General features: G+C 44.3%; 1 protein-coding gene across 1 annotated transcript; it reads left to right on the forward strand.

The window, feature by feature from the left end:
* The first annotated feature begins 1,555 nt into the window (after positions 1-1,555).
* On the forward strand, positions 1,556-17,935 carry rcc1l (RCC1 like). Its single transcript, XM_084373522.1, has 12 exons — positions 1,556-1,839; positions 2,741-3,026; positions 3,727-3,856; positions 5,813-5,941; positions 7,715-7,781; positions 7,890-7,941; positions 8,627-8,711; positions 9,207-9,388; positions 9,656-9,743; positions 16,043-16,216; positions 16,866-16,951; positions 17,263-17,935. Exons 2-12 carry the CDS (start codon positions 2,742-2,744, stop codon positions 17,338-17,340), a joined length of 1,356 nt encoding a protein of 451 aa, XP_084229648.1. The 5' UTR covers positions 1,556-1,839; position 2,741; the 3' UTR covers positions 17,341-17,935.
* Positions 17,936-20,727: the final 2,792 nt, after the last annotated feature.

The following is a 20,727-nucleotide window of genomic DNA, read 5'->3' on the forward strand; positions in this document are numbered from 1 at the left end:
CACTGATACACACTGATCATATACACACTGATACACACTGATCATATACACACTGATCACATACACACTGATACACACTGATCATATACACACTGATCATATACACACTGATACACACTGATCATATACACACTGATCATATACACACTGATACACACTGATCATATACACACTGATCATATACACACTGATACACACTGATCATACACACACTGATCATACACACACTGATCATATACACACTGATACACACTGATCATATACACACTGATCATATACACACTGATACACACTGATCATATACACACTGATCATATACACACTGATACACACTGATCATATACACACTGATACACACTGATCATATACACACTGATCATATACACACTGATCATACACACACTGATCATATACACACTGATACACACTGATCATATACACACTGATCATATACACACTGATCATACACACACTGATACACACTGATCATATACACACTGATCATATACACACTGATACACACTGATCATACACACACTGATCATATACACACTGATACACACTGATCATATACACACTGATCATATACACACTGATACACACTGATCATACACACACTGATCATATACACACTGATACACACTGATCATACACACACTGATCATATACAGGCTGAAGATACTGTAGATGTGAAGAAGATACTGTAGATGTGAAGAAGATACTGTAGATGTGAAGAAGATATCGTAGATGTGAAGAAGATATCGTAGATGTGAAGAAGATACTGTAGATGTGAAGAAGATACTGTAGATGTGAAGAAGATATCGTAGATGTGAAGAAGATACTGTAGATGTGAAGAAGATACTGTAGATGTGAAGAAGATACTGTAGATGTGAAGAAGATATCGTAGATGTGAAGAAGATACTGTAGATGTGAAGAAGATACTGTAGATGTGAAGAAGATATCGTAGATGTGAAGAAGATACTGTAGATGTGAAGAAGATACTGTAGATGTGAAGAAGATACTGTAGATGTGGAGCTCCACACAGATCAGTTGAGTCGAGGACTGATCCTGGATCAGTGTCTCAGCCTGCAGACACATGATGTTTGTAAATAAAATCAATACATATGTGACTGCAGCTGAATTTATACAGTGAACCTGCAGGTGAGATGTTGTCCCTCTCATCCTGCCCTTGATTCACCTCCCTCTGTTGCTGCTGCAGGTTGACCTCCTGTGGAGCGGAGGTCAGGTTCTCACCTGACGGCTCTGCAGCATTAACCCACTTCCTTTCTCTAATCTGACACCAGAGGAGATTATTGGTCAGTTATAACATACAACATATTTACATGAACAGGGTACAGTGTGGAGTTATTAACATACATGACTGACAGTTATCATCTGAGGAAAACAAATTCAATACTGGAGACAAATATGTGACGTTGTTTGTACGCTACAATAAAGTGTCTTTTCATGTCCTCTACCTGGACACTTGCAGAGGACATGTCCTCTACCTGGACACAGATAGAGGACACAGACAGAGGACAGGTACAGATAGAGGACAAGTCCTGTCCAGTCTGAAGAGTCACTCTGTAGACCTGATGTCGTCATGTGACACTCCGGTCCAGCAGGAGGCGCAGTGTTTCCCTCATGTTGTTATGACACAGAGGCAGATGAACCGTAGAAGAAGAAGAGCAGCGTTTCCTGTTCCGGTCAGCCGAACTGAAGATCAACACACTTTAATAACGATGAAACGTGTCTTCAGCTGGTTCTGTTCGGTTTGTGTTCGGCAGCAGCTGTTCAGCCGGAGGATCACGTCATAGTCCGCTCAGGCAGGAAGTGAAGGTGAGTCCACCTCAGGTGTCCTTCTGTCCGGAACGGACGGAGAGAAGCCGAAGTGAAACTCCGGTCATATTATTAATCATTTAAAGTTCCTGGAGAAATTGTCATACAAACATTTTTATTAAAATACGCTTTGCTACTTTAATCTGGTGATTAGGAGGCACTGCTTTATTTGGCATTAAACACTAAATGCACTTATTTTAGGAAAACTTAAACCTGTATTTGTCAGTTCACGTGTTGGCTCGTTCATCGTTGTCAGAGGATCAGATATCATTGATCACAGGTCAGGTGGGTAAATGTGACGTGTCATTAAAAATAAAACCAGCAGACCAGAAGAAACCAGCAGACCTGGACCAGTCAGAGTGTTTAATTCTCCTACAATCAGATGTTTAATGTTCACAAAGACAAGGTCACATTAATAATCACAATTATTATTAACAGCTCATTGACGCTGTCTATTAAAACCTATTGATTGTGTTATTAATTGTTTTACAGAAATATTTGAATAAAAAAGGTGGCAGTTTTTATCAAAAGCTTCAAGGTCACGTGACACATTGATTCAAAGTCTCTTCTACTGTTTGAGGAGACCTCACATCACCTGGATCCTGCTGCACCGGGTCAGACAGACACTGCTGGATCAGGACCGACTGTCTGTCCAATATTCAACCTAAAACTGACTTCAGCTGCGTTTAACTGAAGACAAACAACAGGATATGATGAAGAACAATACTGTGTGGTAGCACAATGTGTCGTATGTCAACCTAAATAAAAAAAAATAAACTCCATGTTTAGAAGTGGCCTCTCATGTCATCATTACGGAAATCAAAGTGTTAAAATGTCTCTAGACTGTGAGACCAGCTGTCGGACCAGCTGTTCATCAGTTCTGTATCTCGTCTCTCTACAGGATGTCTCTTCCGCGTGTGCGTCGCTGCTCTCGACACCTGACATCAGGCCTTCAGGTGTGCGGTTACGCCACAGTCAGTAAATCATCCAGACCTCCGGAGAAGAGCAGCAGCAGTCCAGTGTTTCAGTATGTGGGTCAGCACAGAAAGCCCAGTCACAAAGTGTTCGTGTGGGGCTTCAGCTTCACCGGAGCTCTGGGGATCCCCAGCTTCGTGGTGCCCGACAGCGGCAGGAAGAAACCCCGCAAGTACCAGCTGACTCCTTACAGGCTGGAGACTGCAGAGCAGGTGACGTCTGCAGAGCTTCATGAACGGGTTCATATTCAGAACCTGTCTGTGATTATTGTTAAGAAATCATCATATAATGCACTTTAAATCAGATCAGACACACTGCTGCATCACTGCAGAGTGTCACTCACTCACTGTAACTGTAGTGTTGGTCGACCAATAGAAACAGGCAGAACTTCATTTGGATCAGAACGTCTTTATTGCACAGTCAACACAGCCAGCACACATAATCCTAAAATATAGTGACATCATTCATATAACATGTAACCTGAACGTTTAATATTCACAGTCTGATGTTGTTGTTGTTGTTGTTGATGGTTTAAATGAGCCTCATCTGAGCACGATTGATTTTAATATATCTATTTTAATCAGAGTGTGTGTGTGTAATGTTTCACTCACTACTCCACTGCTGTCTGGAACCAGGAGGTTAATTACAGAGAGGCAGGAAATATTTAATTAACCATCTACCCCTGTGATGATGTCACCATCTGAAGGGGGTCAGTTATCAGATGAATCTTTTTGTGCAGGACTTCATTCATGCGACACATTAAAGTCAACATGTTTGATGTGGTGGTTCTGGTTGAAACATCAGAAGAAGATCATGACGCAGTGGATCAGCAGAAGGACAAGTTGGAGACGTGTTAAAGTTTGACAGGCTCTTCTTCTTCTTCTTCTTCTTCTTCTTCTTCTTCTGTGGTAGATCTCCTCTGCTGCCTGTGGTTATGGCTTCACTCTGATGGCGTCCAGGACCAAAGATGTGATCAAGCTGTGGGGGATGGGCCTCAACAAGGACTCTCAGCTGGGCTTCCAACGCACGCAGCACAGCCGCTGTAAGACCAAACTGTTGTGTTAATACTAAGACAGACTTACTGCTGAAACAACTCAACAGTTTAACACTGAACTGAACTCATTTTACTGTCTTTTAGCTGTTTTGCACTTGAACGTCTGTTTCATTGTTATCGGCTGTTTTCAGCAACATCTCACAGATACAATTCATCTGTGATCAGCCGAGATGTTGGTCTCAGACTCTAAAAATACATTTTGATGCTCAAAAGAAATGACAATTTAAAAAACCGTCATATTAATCAAACATAAGGTCAATTATTTGTCATAAAAATATATCATATATCATACCTATAAAGCAGAGGTCTTCAACAGGAGGTACTGCGGGGGGGTTGTGAATTTTTTGGTTGATTAGACAATTTTTGGTATGTTTTAAATATTTTTTTTGCCACAAATTTAAATGTCTTTAAATACACGTAAACATGAAGCCAACATATTGTAGCGACTGGATAGATGGAGGCAGAAGAGAGAAATGCACACATTCATTCAGGAGCTCTCTGGAGCTGGGCACCGTTTCACTCGCAGCACGAGACTCGCGCTGAAACGCTGCAGCTCCTTTCCACTACAACCAACTGCTGAGGCCACTATATTATTATGCCAAGTGTATGGACATTTTTTGGAGCAAAAATGGATCGTTTTGTAACTCGACCAAAAAACTCCACAGGCACAAGAGAGATACCCTCCACCTCAGAAACCACCGATGAAAATACAAGTAGCGAAGCGGCACCTGCTGCTGATGTAGCAGCTGATGAGGGTCGGTGCAAATGAGAGAAGACCCAAAAATATACAGATAATTATCTGAAGTTTGGATTTACCTTCAAGGAGACAGATGGCATTCAGTTGATAAAAAAAAAACAAGAAACATCAATCTATCCATTATTTTAATAGCTCAGTATTGTATGCAGGACAACAGGTATGTCTGTGAGTGGCAGTGGCACTAATAGACCATCACTCATTTTCGTTTCCACATTTATGTTTAAAATACAAATTACAATTTACAGTAGCATGTATGCAGGATTATCATGCAACTGACAGACAATGTTGATATTGGCATTGGTTGACAAGGTATGTTTCTAAGTGGCAGTGGCACGGCGACCCTACGCACTGTACCTTTAAAGCCTGACCCTAAAAACATGAATATATGAACCTGTGTATTATTTGAACAGCTTAGTATTGAATGCACAATAACAATGTACGTTTATACATGGCACTAGGCCCAGTTTGATGTAAAACACAATTTTATACAATGTATGTAGTAGGCTCTACTATATATATTATATATAGTAGGGGGTCCCTTCTCCATCGCTCCATCAGTTTGGGGGTCCTTGGCCTGAAAAATGATGAAGACCCCTGCAATAAGGAATGAGGCCGTGTGTTAAGTAACACCCTCCTTCAACCACAAACAAATACTTCCTGGCTACAGCTGATTGGATGACGGCTGTCACTCAACGTCCGTCCGCTGTGGCTCGTTTGGACACGTTGTCTTATGTCATGAAAATAGATTTTATAGTTTAGTGAGAGAAAAGCCACGCGGCTTCTGAATCTCTCTTCATTTCAGATCGATGATGGATCATTTTCCAGAGGAGGAGAGTCATGTTGGATTCACCTGATTTTCATAAAGTAGCTACGTTTTCTCAACTTAATGCAAACAAGGAGAAAAAACACACTGCAGCTCTCCCAGAATGCATCACATATCTGCTTACATACATCATGAATGTGAAGTGTGTTGATGAACCAAATGTTGTCTCTGTCAGTGAAATACATTTTGATGGTTAAAGTCTAAAGTGGACACTTTGTCCTTCATTCACTCTGTTGTCCTTCACTCAGGCTGAATCTAGGATGTGATGAGCACACAGCTCTCCTCTGTTGACATCACTCTACAGTTTCACTGCTAGACTCTAATCAATAATCAATAATCAGCCTGTCCTCTGTGTTTCCCACAGTTCAGAGTTATGACTTCGTGTTGGAGCCGTCTCCGGTGGCTCTGCCTCTTGTCCAGCCTCAACAGACCAGAGTGCTGCAGGTCGCCTGTGGACGAGCTCACTCTCTGGTCCTCACTGATGAAGAGGGAGGTGAGACACTCACTGTTACCGTAGCAACATGAAGACAGACGCACAGACAGCTGCTGGTCAGCGTTTACAGTCACAACATCACTGGTATCATCACTTATAGAGCAGACGATGAGCTGAGTGTGGAAACAGGAAGAACAGCCAGCCGTCAGTCTGTGTGTCCTCTAACATTGTCCACACGTCTCCGTCCACATGATGATAATCACACAGCTGTTACATCTAACAACAACAACAACAACAACAACAACAGTAACAACAACAACAACAACTCGTATTAGGAGTATTTTGTAACATAAATGGTCCAGGAGCTCACATACAGCATTCGTCTCGTCACCAGGGCACAGAAATATTAACAAATATTAAAACAGTCCCTCAGCTGAGGGACAGTTCTTCCAACTATACAGCATCTCAACTTCTCTGAAGTGGCAGCATCGGTAACCCAACAGAATCATCCCGACCCACTTCATCATTAAAGCCTCTGTAGCCAGCAGCATTGAGAAACTCAACTGTTCCTTCGAGTCCTGTTAACGTCCTAACAGGAATAAAAGTGGACTGTGGATCAACTGTTGCCTGAACACCAGACTTATTTCTTTGCATGTTGCCTTCCAGAATAATTAAATTGTTTTGCACTCCCAAACACAGTGTAGTGTGGTTCCAGTAGTTATTTTGCATTTGGGACAGTTTAAAGAGACTCCTGTTGTATACTTACTGTAAATACATGGAGATATCTGGACATTATGTAGAATATTATATTTATTACATGATATTCTTGGAGGCAACAGCTGAACTTCTTCCAGTGTTTCTGTATCTGTTGCGTCCTGCAGCAGTGTGCAGATGTTGTTAATGGTACTGGTACTGGTCTGTCCAGGTTCAGTCTTTGTACCTCAGAATAACATTTAGATACAGAATGTGAGAATCATCTGGAGATTGAGAGTATTAATGTTTTTGTTTATGTGGTGCTCATCCTTGGTTGGTATATTGTACTGATCTTGTAAAGATTCAGATGTTTTAAAGTTCTCAGAGATCAAACTGCCACAGCTTAAACTCTGGTCCTGCAGCTCTACTGACAACATGTTTTATCTGGTCTTTATTTAACCGTTAGATGTTTAATTACCAGATTTCTGACTGGAGTCTGGCCTGACGGAGACAGTGACCTGTCCTGGCTCTCACAGTCTGGTCCACAGCTGTTGATGCTTTATAGGTTTCTTATCTAAAGATTATAGTCTGTGGAACCAAAGTCAACAGTGTCACTGCTTATCTAAAAGTTCAGTTTCCAGCTGTTAGCTGAGGGACGTTCCGAGATTTCTGTTTTTAAAAAATGACACGACATATTTGTGAACTGGGTTTAAAGTTTTCTGTCTTCAGTAGGAACAAATGAGCTCTGGACCTAAAGACACAGAAAGAGGTGTTCATGTTCTTCCTACCTTTACTTTACCTTTAATTACCTGATTTCTGACTGGAGTTTGGTCAGAAGGTGGTCTTTCAGTGTGAGTCTAGTCAGTAAAACGTTTAGTTAACAACAGGTCACGACTGTTACAGACACAGCTGATCAGCTCATTCATCACCTCAGGTAACAAACTGTCCTCAGATGTTACCTGAACTGTTTTTATCTTCCACATGTTGCAGCAGGACTTAAACTTCTATCACAGACTGAGACGTAACACAGCAGCTCCATTATGAATATTCACATCAATCAATAAAAAACAGTTTGATCAGTTTTCTGATCATTAAAGTCCGTCCCTCAGTGTCCCCCTGTGTCTCTGTCCTCTGCTCCAGTCTTCAGTATGGGGAACAATGCATACGGTCAGTGTGGACGGAGGATCGTAGAAGATGAAGTCTACAGGTGAGTCCTGTCCTCTGCCTGTCCTCTGCCTGTCCTCTGCCTGTCTCCATGTGATCATCAGTCTGTTCTGTGTGAGTGATCGTTGGTCTGTTTCTCTGCTTCAAACAGCGGCAGTCACATCATCCACAGGATCCAAGGCTTCGACAGCAGGGTTGTCCAGGTGAGTACAGCCTCAGTCCGAGCTCCGCCCCCCTCCGTACCTGAGCCTCAGGTGAACTACATACAAAGTCTGAGAGTTTATAATCTTTGATCCATTATAAATCTGGTGTTTCATCCACATGTTACTCATGTGAACTTAAATCTGTGAATATTTGAAACGATGCTGTCGTTGTGTTTGTTGTGTTCTGATGTGTAAACATTGGGATCACAGGTGATCATTAAATATTCATGATGGTGCTGCTTAAGAGAGGGATGTTATATAAACTGATTTCTGTAAACTTCATTTTTCACAGTTGGATCATAATAATTTAGATGTGATGATAAAGGCCTGAGGGTCTGGAAATGTTTGGTTTAGGTACCTTGAAAGTGCTTGAATGTTTCTGTTAAAAAGCTGTATGAGCCCAGACACCAGCACCTCCCAGAGGACACATTCAAAACTAATTAGTCTTTATTGCCGCATTAATTACTTTTTCTCAGTGTCTGCTCAGTAAAGGCCAACGTTCACGTTAAAGAGCTCGTTAGTTTAATGTACCTGTTGGTGAGTTCACGCTGTGGATCTGTGTGATCGAGACTCTGCAGTCGGTTTGGATCAGTTCTGATCAGTTGTTGAATCGTGTGTGTGAAGTGTGTTTATATGTAAATGTGAGAGGGTTCATGACTGCACATGAATGTGTGTCTGTCGGCAGGTGTCCTGTGGACAGGACCACAGTCTGTTCCTCACTGAGACGGGGAAGGTGTTCTCCTGTGGATGGGGAGCAGACGGACAGACGGGTCAGTGACCAGCGTTTTATACTTTCACCTGGAAATCCAGAAAAGTTCTGCCACAGTGAAGTTAAACAGAGAATAACTACTTAACTACAGAATAATCTCTGATTGAATTAATCAGGTGATCTCAGTGAGAAATAATGTCGAGCAGCAGAGATAAAACCTCAACAACAGGACACGTCTCTGAAATGTGTCCTCCAGTGTTTGACATGATGAGAGAGAGGCAGCTTTAACATGATCAGTATGTGGTGCTGTTGTTTGTGTGAGGAGCAGCTGCTTCAGAACAAATCTGAGGTTCTGCTCAACTCATTGGAGTCATTGACCAGCTGAACAGAACTCTGATGTTTTTAACACGTCAGGAATCAAGTTAAAAACCTGATCTCTCTGTTAAGATGTCTCCTTTATCAGCTGGATCAATATGGACTCTGTGTCTCTTTGTCCCTGATGTCTCTGGGTCTCTGTTGTATTTGTGTCCCTGTGTCTCTGTCTCTGGTCCTGCAGGTCTGGGTCACCACAGAGTCAGCTCCAGTCTGGAGGAGGTGGGTGGAGACCTGTGTGGGGTGGAGGTGAAGCAGATCAGCACGTACGGAGACTGCAGTCTGGCCGTGTCTTCTGATGGACAGCTGTATGGATGGGGCAACTCCGAGTACCTGCAGCTGGCTGCTGTCACTGAGACCACACAGGTGAGACAGAGGAGAGGAGGACAGGTGAGACAGAGGACAGATGAGACAGAGGACAGGTGAGACAGGTGAGACAGAGGACAGATGAGACAGAGGAGAGGAGGACAGATGAGACAGAGGAGAGGAGGACAGGTGAGACAGAGGACAGAGAAGACAGAGGAGAGGAGGACAGGTGAGACAGAGGAGAGGAGGACAGGTGAGACAGGTGAGACAGGTGAGACAGGTGAGAGGAGCTCTCGTCACTGAGCTCTCATTATCTGTTTGTTTCAGATCAACTCTCCTCGACATCTTCCTGTGAGCAGCTGTGGGAAGGTGGTCCAGGCAGCGTGTGGAGGAACACAGGTGGCTGTTCTCAACGGTCAGTTCACACCTGGACACACCAGGTCATACCTGCAAACTAGTCACCTTTCGGGTTAGGGTTACTGAGTTAATGACTGCATTTGATGTTGTTCAGGCTGGAATAACCCTTATTGGACAATAAGTATTTTGTACTTTTTTGGAATTCCCTCTGGGCCAATCGGAATCTTGATTTCAGCTCCGACGACTTCAACCTTCAACCATGAAAAGTTTGGAAACCCGCCAACCGACATTAGCCTACAACAGAAGAAGAAGAAGTTTGGAAACCATTGCTAAAATTGAGGAACACCGGACTTCTGGTTCAGCTCTAACATGGCAGCAGCGTAAAGAGTGTGCTCCCCGACTGTACATTTGGGACAAAGTATCAGTAGGCAGATATAGTACGTGACAAATATTGAACAGAAAGGGCAAAGAGAATGACGAGAGGAAAATTGGCCAAAAAGTCTCAAAAACCTGAGTTAAACGTCGACGGAGACGGCGAACAACATATGTTAGCATCGGAGCTAACGGGAGAGGACCACGAGCTAACAGCGGCTGCACGATCGAGGGAGACGAGCCCGAGCAGTGGAAAAGAAGGGGAACAGTCCACTCAAGAAATGGCAAATTTGGAGACAATACTGCGAGAACTATGTGATTCCATCGTGAAAACACGGACACTCTCAAGGAAATTAAGGAAGAGCTCAGGGAAACAGCCGAAGAGCGTCTGCAGCACATTGAGGACGCCACACTTGAACTCCTGGAGCTACAGAAACAGTTCGAGAACAGGTTGGTGGATCAGGAGGGACGGTCGAGGAGGGAAAACATCAGGATTCATGGGGTGAAAGAGGGAGCGGAGGACAACGCCAAGTCTATGATTGATTTTACTGAAACGCTTCTACGGGAAAAGCTGGAGCTGCCACCGTCTCTTCACCTTCGGATTGAGAGAGCTCACCGGGCTCTTACGTCACGTCCCCCCCGGATTCCCCACCGAGATCCATAGTGGTGATCACCAGTTTTTTGGTGAATGTTTGTGTTTTTGGTTTTGTTTTGTTCAAGGCAGTTTACCATTGTTGTAGCATAAGGGGCATGTATGGAGTGAAAGAAGGTAAATGGTGAATATGGCAACCCAGAAGAAATTACTTAAAATAGCTTCATATAATGTGAATAGGATACTTAACCCAATCAAAAGGTCCAAGATACAAGGTAAGATGAGAAGGGAAGGGGTCGGAGTTGCTCTATTGCAAGAGACGCACCGGTCAGAGCAAGAACATGAAAAACTAAAAAGAAATGGGTTTAACCAAGTATTTTTTTCATCTTATAACACAGGTCATAGAAGAGGAGCGGCCATTATGGTATCAGGGAAAATTACTTTTGAAAAACTTTCAGAAATTTCAGATAAACAAGGAAGCTATGTACTGATTAAGGGGAGACTAGAGGGGTCACCATTCTTAATGCGTATGCCCCCCCAGGCTCAGACGGGTATTTTACAGGCAACTGTTGATAACGTGGTATCAGAGGGGGAGGGGACCTAAATATCAGACTAAACCCAAACCTTGACTGCTCAGCCAGTGGTACACAGAAACCAGGGATTAATAAGAAGTTTGTAAATTTAATGACAGAATTGGGTGTAATTGACGTTTGGAGAGAATCTTAAGGGGGAAAGACTATACATTTTTCTCAGCACCACATCAAATATACTCCAGGATAGATTATTTTTTCATGTTCAGCAGGGACAGATAAGGGATTGAAAAGTGTGAAATTGGAATGAGAGACATATCAGATCATAGTCCAGTATATATGACTCTGGCTATGTCAAAAGAAACAAAATCAACACTTTGGAGGCTAAATATAAATGTACCAAAAGGACAAATGAAGGAAGAGTATACCAAAGAAATTCAGATGTATGTAAGGGATAATGATAATGGTGAGGTGTCGCCCTCAGTGCCGTGGGACGCGTGTAAAGCTGTGATTAGAGGAAAACTAATTGCTAAATCAGTGTATTTGAAAAGGCAAAAACAGGAAAAACTCAATAAATTAGAATCAGAGCTAAAAAAACTGGAAAAAGAACATAAAAAAAATGTGGACGAGAGAATAAACCAAGATATCAAAAGGATTAAAACAGAGATAAATGACATCTTAGCACAAGAGATTAAAAAAAACTTAAGTACATGAAGCAGAGATACTATGAAGCAGGAAGTAAATCTACAAAATTGCTGGCCTACAGATTAAGAAAGCAAATGGCAAATAATAACATCTACAAAATTAGTGACTCGGCTACAAATTTACCAAAATATAAGACAGAAGAGAAACATAAATGTTTTGAATCATATTATAAAAATCTATATTCCCAACCAAAAATAAATAATAAACATCAGATAGCCACATGTCTGGATTCCTTAATTTACATAAGGTGACAGAGGCCCTGAACTCAGCTTTGACAAAGGAAATCGCAGCAGAAGAAATAAACTCAGCTACTTCAAAGCTGAAAACAAACAAGGCCCGGGCACGGATGGATACACCTCGGAGTTTTATAAGACGCTTGGAGAACCATTGATCCCCTTGTTAAAGAATGCATTTAATTGGGTTATCCTGAAGGAAGGGAAGGACAAAATGGAGTGCTCTAATTATAGACCAGTTAGTGTCCTTAACCAGGACTATAGATTATTCACCACTATTTTAGCTAGACGCTTAGAAATAATTTTACCAGACATAATTCATCAGGATCAGACGGGCTTTATAAAGCAGAGACAGACACAAGACAATATCCGACGTACATTACATATTATACAAAGCAATCAATCATCAATGGATGAAACACAAAGAAAACATGAAAGGTATCAACATTAAGGGAGATGAACAGAAAATAGCATTATTCGCGGATGATGTATTAATATACTTAACACATCCCACTAGGTCTCTTCCAGCACTCATGTCAACACTTGAGGAATTTGGTCTATTTTCGGGATATAAATTGAACGTGAGGAAAACCCAGATTCTCACATTTAATTATGTCCCAGATAGGAAAATAAGAGAGTTTTAGGTTTAATTGGGACTCAAAATTCATGAAGTACTTGGGAGTGAACCTGCCGCAAGATTTGTCTCAATTGAAATCTCTAAATTATGATGCATTAATATCAAGAATCAAATCTGATATGGAAAGGTGGAATTTAATCCCCTTCACAAGTTTGGTCTCAAGAGTGGAAACAATTAAAATGAATGTACTTCCAAGGTTACTATATGTATTACAAACCCTACCAGTAGAAGTAACAGACAAAGATTTTACAGAATGGGACAAATTCATCTCAAGATACATTTGGCGGGGGACAAGACCCCGAATAAGATTTAAAACTCTTCAACTGCCTAGAGATAAAGGGGGACTAGCCCCACCATGTCTTAAGAGCTACTATCAGGCTGTTTTATTTATGCAATCCGGCCGACAGCGCAAGATGGAAGGACATTGAATGTCCCACATCAAGCGCACATGTTCCAATACAAGCAATAATAAACGATAAAACATTGAGGGAACATCTTCAGGAGGAGTTAAATCCTTGGCTGGGGTTATCCTTAAATATATGGTTTGAGATCATATCGAAGAACAATCTGATTGAGCAGAGCAAGGTACTGCGATGGATCGCACATGACTCAGACTTCACACCAAACACAATAGATAGTAGATTCAGTAGATGGGGAGTGGGACCACAAATATTTTGGGAGCTTTTTAAAAAGAAGACCATCAAAAGCTTTCAGGATCTAAAAAATCAATACGGATTAGACGGCCAAGATTTATACAGATATTTACAGATGCGGCATTATATGGAGCAAAGTATAAAAAAGTTTAATTTGGATGAGCTAGAATCTGGAATTATTAAATTATTCATCTCGGCTTATGATTCAGACCAGGGCAAGAAATTAATCACAAAATTATATAAAGAAATCAAAAGATTAAAGGGCGATAATACAACATATATAAAAGAAAAGTGGGGAAAAGAGGCAGGGAGGATGTTGTCAGAGGAGGAATGGGTGATGGTAAATGAGGGACAGTGGAAAACAACATGCTCCCTCATGGAGAGAGTGTGGCTGGAAGAACATTGTAAGATACTTTATTACACCAGCGCAACAGAAATATCGAGATACATGATGTTGGAGACTTTGTGGGGAGAATAAAGCCAATCATTTTCCTGTCTTTTGGGGATGCCCCTGTATTCGACCTTATTGGCAGGAGTTACGGAAGAGTATGGAAAAAATTCTGAAAGTGCAAATTCCACTTACATTTGAAGTATTATATTTGGGAAAAGAGAACCAGGAGATGACAAGGTCAGGAGAAAAATACATATTTCGAATAATGCTGGTGGCAGCTAAAAAAGCCATCACCAGAAAACTGCTAAAAACTCATGCACCAAAAATGGAGGATTGGGTAGAGGCAATGCTTGATATTTATAGAATGGAGAAGCTGACTTTCTCAACTAGACTAAAAACAGAGACTTTTAAAAATTACTGGGAAAACTGGGTTAATGTTGTGTCTCCATTGAGAGCAGACTTTGTGCAGTAAGGACACTGTGTATGGTAGATTTCTGATCCCCTCGGTTCAGGCTACACACTTGTTCTGTGGTTCATAGGTTTATTATGTTCACCCTCCAACAGGAGAAAAGGGACAATGTAAGTGAGGTGTGAAAATAAGGACAGGAGTGAAAAAGTGTTTCTTTTCTTTTGTTTTCTTCACGTTTACACTACAGTAACTTTCTTTGAGGATGTATGTCTATCCATGTCTCTGCTACCTGGTGGAGAAGTATAGGAATGTTTTATACTGTTGGAAAATTGTGTATGTAAAATGTTGAATATTGATATGTGGAATCAATAAAAAATGTTAATAAAAAAAAATAAAAAAAATTGAGGAACACCTAGAGGAAGACCTACTCCTACACCTACTCCCTACAGGCGTCCACGTTAACCGGCGCTGCGACTTCAATTTGTCATATTTCACCGATAAGGAGAGAAATCACTGAAAGACAGAGCAACAAGTCCTGAGTGCTGCTGTATTTCATTCAATCTGTGGAAAACTACAACACTGATCAATATTGTCTGTTTTCAAGCATCGGTTTGCAACGCAGGACAACAGCTGGACTTTAAAAATGAAAGTCTTAATGTCTGAGTCCTCTTCTGAGTGGCGAGTCCTCTTCTGAGCGGTGAGTCCTCTCCCGAGCGGCAAGTCCTCTTCTGAGTGGCGAGTCCTCTCCTGAGCGGCGAGTCCTCTTCTGAGCGGCGAGTCCTCTCCTGAGTGGCGAGTCCTCTCCTGAGCGGCGAGTCCTCTTCTGAGCGGCGAGTCCTCTTCTGAGCGGCGAGTCCTCTTCTGAGCGGCGAGTCCTCTCCTGAGCGGCGAGTCCTCTTCTGAGCGGCGAGTCCTCTCCTAAGCGGCGAGTCCTCTCCTGAGCGGCGAGTCCTCTCCTGAGCGGCGAGTCCTCCCGAGCGGCGAGTCCTCTCCCGAGCGGCGAGGCCTCCTGAGTGGCGAGTCCTCTCCTAAGCGGCGAGTCCTCTCCTGAGCGGCGAGTCCTCTCCTGAGCGGCGAGTCCTCTTCTGAGCGGCGAGTCCTCTTCTGAGCGGCGAGTCCTCCCGAGCCGCGAGTCCTCTCCCGAGCGGCGAGTCCTCTCCTAAGCGGCGAGGCCTCCTGAGTGGCGAGGCCTCCTGAGCGGCGAGTCCTCTCCTAAGCGGCGAGTCCTCTCCTGAGCGGCGAGTCCTCTTCTGAGCGGCGAGTCCTCCTCTGAGCGGCGAGTCCTCTTCTGAGCGGCGAGTCCTCTCCTGAGCGGCGAGTCCTCTCCTGAGCGGCGAGTCCTCTTCTGAGCGGCGAGTCCTCTCCTGAGCGGCGAGTCCTCTTCTGAGCGGCGAGTCCTCTCCCGAGCGGCGAGTCCTCTCCTAAGCGGCGAGTCCTCCCGAGCGGCGAGTCCTCTCCTAAGCGGCGAGTCCTCTCCCGAGCGGCGAGTCCTCCTGAGCGGCGAGGCCTCCTAAGCGGCGAGTCCTCTTAGCGGCGAGTCCTCCCGAGCGGCGAGTCCTCCCGAGCGGCAAGGCCTCCCGAGCGGCGAGGCCTCCCGAACGGCGAGGCCTCCTGAACGGCGAGGCCTCTCTGCTGTGTATTTGAATGTTGGTCAGTCTGACTGCAGCAGCTGGTGGAGGTGAACATCAGGAGCTCTGACTGCATCTATGTGAAACAACCACCAGTGTTTACAGACTTGTTCACCAATATGTTCACATCTACTGACAGCTGACAGAGAAACACTACACTATGTTACATCTGTGTGTGTGTGTGTGTGTGTGTGTGTGTGAGATCAGACAGAGGAGAGGTGTTTGTTTGGGGCTATGGAATTCTGGGTAAAGGTCCGGCGCTGTCGGAGTCGTCGTCCCCGGAGATGATCCCCTCCAGGCTGTTCGGAAGCTCAGAGTTTAACCCTTCGGTGGCTGTGACCCGGATCATGTGTGGACTGAACCACTTTGCTGCCGTCACAGGTGAGACGATGAGAATTCACTGTTTCTTCTGCTGAGTCAGCTCGTTCAGTCTGTTTACAATCTGCTGCTCTTCTTCTCCTTCTTCTTCTTCTGCTTCTTCTTCTCCTTCTTCTTCTTCTCCTCCTTCTTCTTCTCCTTCTTCTTCTTCTGCTTCTTCTTCTGCTTCTTCTGCTTCTTCTTCTTCTGCTTCTTCTGCTTCTTCTTCTTCTGCTTCTTCTCCTTCTGCTTCTTCTTCTTCTGCTTCTTCTGCTTCTTCTTCTGCTTCTTCTGCTTCTTCTTCTTCTGCTTCTTCTGCTTCTTCTGCTTCTTCTGCTTCTTCTCCTTCTTCTTCTTCTGCTTCTTCTGCTTCTTCTCCTTCTGCTTCTTCTTCTTCTGCTTCTTCTGCTTCTTTTTCTGCTTCTTCTGCTACTTCTCCTTCTTCTGCTTCTTCTCCTTCTTCTTCTTCTGCTTCTTCTGCTTCTTCTCCTTCTGCTTCTTCTTCTGCTTCTTCTATTATTGTCTAATTATTGTGTTTGCTGCTGTGCAGACAGTTTATTTGCAGTAAGACAGAGTTGATTTGGGTTCAGATCTGATCCAGTGACACGTGGGACTGGTTCTGTGTGGATCTCAGCTGGAGCTCCGTCTCATGTTTTAATGTCTCTCTCTGCAGATGGAGGAGAACTCTTCGTCTGGGGGAAAAATGTGAGAGGCTGTTTGGGCATCGGGAAGAGAGACGACCAGTTCTTCCCCTGGAGGGTGAGACAGCACCAGAGTCCAATATTAGTCCTGAGGCACCAGAGTCCAGAGTCTAACCCAGAGAGAATAATGAGGCTCTTCTCTGACTTCAACAAGGAAAATCACATCCTGTGTTTCTAGTTTCTTTATACTTGTGAGAGAAAAAGAAGCAACAGATGTTATTAATTATTAATTATTACTTTTATTACAAATACAATGAAGTTCTTGTAATAAATTGATCTTCAGTTTGTTAAAGCAGATGTGTTTGGTCATCATTACCTGTAGAGACTCAAACTAGAGTCAAACTAAACTAATCTGTGATCGTCCACCAGGTGACCGTCCCCGGGCAGGTGGTGGATGTAGCGTGTGGTGTTGACCACATGGTGGCGCTGGTGAAGTCCCTCCTGTGAACTCGGTGTTGATGAAGGCTGGATGTTTGTCTGAGCCTCCCGCTGACCCCCGAGTCCCTCAGGCAGCTGATCAGGGGCCACGCTGGAGTCCTGAAGACAGCTGCTCTCCACAGGAGACGGACTGAGAGCAGAGAGGACTGAGGACAGAAGACAGGGGACAGACTGACTGTGACTCAGCTCACTGTGTCCTGCAGGACGCTCGTACAGGACGGACTGTAACGGACATGTTTAGTTTATTTATGTTTATTGTTTATTTTTTTATTTTTGTTTATTACAGCTCAAACAGTCGAGCCTTTTTTATTTCAGGTTAAACAGTGAAAAATTATTTTCTCCTTTTTGATAATGATAATCTGTAATAATAATTATAATAATCTAATAATAATTATAATAATCTAATAATAATTATAGTAATTATAATAATAATAATGTATAATGTTATAATAATAATGTTGTAATAATAATATAATAAAGTCAAAATCTTTGAGTTGTTCAGACGAGATGTCAGCCTGGACTCAACTGAGGAGCGTTGTCACTGTCCTCACGTGTGTCACTGTGTTCTGACGTGTGTCACTGTGTCCTCACGTGTGTCACTGTGTTCTGACGTGTGTCACTGTGTCCTCACGTGTGTCACTGTGTTCTGACGTGTGTCACTGTGTCCTCACATGTGTCACTGTGGTGTCACTGTGTCCTCACGTGTGTCACTGTGTCCTCATGTGTGTCACTGTGTCCTCACGTGTGTCACTGTGTTCTGACGTGTGTCACTGTGTTCTGACGTGTGTCACTGTGTCCTCACGTGTGTCACTGTGTCCTCACGTGTGTCACTGTGTCCTGACGTGTGTCACTGTGTTCTGACGTGTGTCACTGTGTCCTCACGTGTGTCACTGTGTTCTGACGTGTGTCACTGTGTCCTCACATGTGTCACTGTGTCCTGACGTGTGTCACTGTGTCCTCACGTGTGTCACTGTGTCCTCACGTGTGTCACTGTGTTCTGACATGTGTCACTGTGTTCTGACGTGTGTCACTGTGTTCTGACGTGTGTCACTGTGTCCTCACGTGTGTCACTGTGTCCTCACGTGTGTCACTGTGTCCTCACGTGTGTCACTGTGTCCTCACGTGTGTCACTGTGTCCTGACGTGTGTCACTGTGTCCTGACGTGTGTCACTGTGTCCTCACGTGTGTCACTGTGTTCTGACGTGTGTCACTGTGTCCTCACGTGTGTCACTGTGTTCTGACGTGTGTCACTGTGTCCTCACGTGTGTCACTGTGTCCTCACGTGTGTCACTGTGTCCTCACGTGTGTCACTGTGTCCTCACGTGTGTCACTGTGTTCTGACGTGTGTCACTGTGTCCTCACGTGTGTCACTGTGTCCTCACGTGTGTCACTGTGTTCTGACGTGTGTCACTGTGTTCTGACGTGTGTCACTGTGTCCTCACGTGTGTCACTGTGTTCTGACGTGTGTCACTGTGTCCTCACGTGTGTCACTGTGTCTTCACGTGTGTCACTGTGTCCTCACGTGTGTCACTGTGTCCTCACGTGTGTCACTGTCCTGTGTGTCACTGTGTCCTGACGTGTGTCACTGTGTCCTCATGTGTGTCACTGTGTTCTGATGTGTGTCACTGTGTCCGCATGTGTGTCACTGTGTCCTCACGTGTGTCACTGTGTCCTCATGTGTGTCACTGTGTTCTGACGTGTGTCACTGTGTCCTCACGTGTGTCAGTGTTCTCATTTGTGTCACTGTGTCCTCACGTGTGTCACCGTGTCCTCACGTGTGTCACCGTGTGCTCACGTGTGTCACCGTGTCCTCACGTGTGTCACTGTGTCCTCACGTGTGTCACCGTGTTCTGACGTGTGTCACTGTGTCCTCACGTGTGTCACTGTGTCCTCACGTGTGTCACTGTGTTCTGACGTGTGTCACTGTGTCCTCATGTGTGTCGCTGTGTCCTCATGTGTGTCGCTGTGTTCTGACGTGTGTCACCGTGTTCTCACGTGTGTCACCGTGTTCTCACGTGTGTCACTGTGTTCTGACATGTGTCACTGTGTCCTCATGTGTGTCGCTGTGTTCTGACATGTGTCACCGTGTTCTCACGTGTGTCACCGTGTTCTGACGTGTGTCACCGTGTCCTCACGTGTGTCACCGTGTCCTCACGTGTGTCACTGTGTCCTCACGTGTGTCACCGTGTTCTGACGTGTGTCACTGTGTCCTCACGTGTGTCACTGTGTCCTCATGTGTGTCACCGTGTTCTGACGTGTGTCACTGTGTCCTCACGTGTGTCACTGTGTTCTGACGTGTGTCACTGTGTCCTCATGTGTGTCACCGTGTCCTCACGTGTGTCACCGTGTTCTGACGTGTGTCACCGTGTTCTGATGTGTGTCACCGTGTCCTCACGTGTGTCACCGTGTCCTCACGTGTGTCACTGTGTTCTGACGTGTGTCACTGTGTCCTCACGTGTGTCCTCACGTGTGTCACTGTGTTCTGACGTGTGTCACCGTGTCCTCACGTGTGTCACCGTGTGCTCACGTGTGTCACCGTGTCCTCACGTGTGTCACCGTGTGCTCACGTGTGTCACCGTGTCCTCACGTGTGTCACTGTGTCCTCACGTGTGTCACCGTGTTCTGACGTGTGTCACTGTGTCCTCACGTGTGTCACTGTGTCCTCATGTGTGTCACTGTGTCCTCATGTGTGTCACTGTGTCCTCATGTGTGTCACTGTGTTCTGACGTGTGTCACTGTGTCCTCACGTGTGTCACTGTGTCCTGATGTGTTGGACTCTTTGCCTGCAGATGGACCCTGATGAGCTGCTGTCACAGCGCTGACTGCATGTTGTACTTCTAAAAGCCACAGAAAACTACAAACATGGCGTCCTGACAGCTGAAGCTGAACATGTTGAGCTTCAGTCTGCTCAGGGTTTGATGTGATGTCATTAAATATGTCTGATACGATGACAACATGTCTGAATAAACTATTTATCTGAATAAATGTTTTATTATCACATCTTTATTCATGATTCACACATTTAATGACATCTTTTTAGCTACTGACTCTGGTCACTGTGTTGTCCTTGTACTTTGGGTGCAGTGGGTGGGCATCAGTGGCACAGCACTTGAATGGTTCAGGTCCTACCTGTCACATCGGACTTTCTGTGTCAGCCTTGATGACTCTGTGTCCTGTGCTTGGCCCTCTTTTGTTTTCTCTTTATCTCTTTATCTGCCTTTCTTTATCTGCCTTTCAAGTGCCGGTTGCTCTCACCCCTATCATCACCAAATGCTTTGAGAGACTCATCCTCCCCTCCATCAAGTCCGCCATCCCAGCTGACCTAGACCAGCACCAGTTTGCCTACTGTGCAAACAGGTCAACGGAGGATGCTGTCATGATGGTGTCCACACAGCC

The sequence above is a fragment of the Pagrus pagrus genome, assembly GCF_965226575.1.
Source record: "Pagrus pagrus genome assembly, chromosome: 14".
Classification (NCBI taxonomy): Eukaryota; Metazoa; Chordata; class Actinopteri; order Spariformes; family Sparidae; genus Pagrus; species Pagrus pagrus.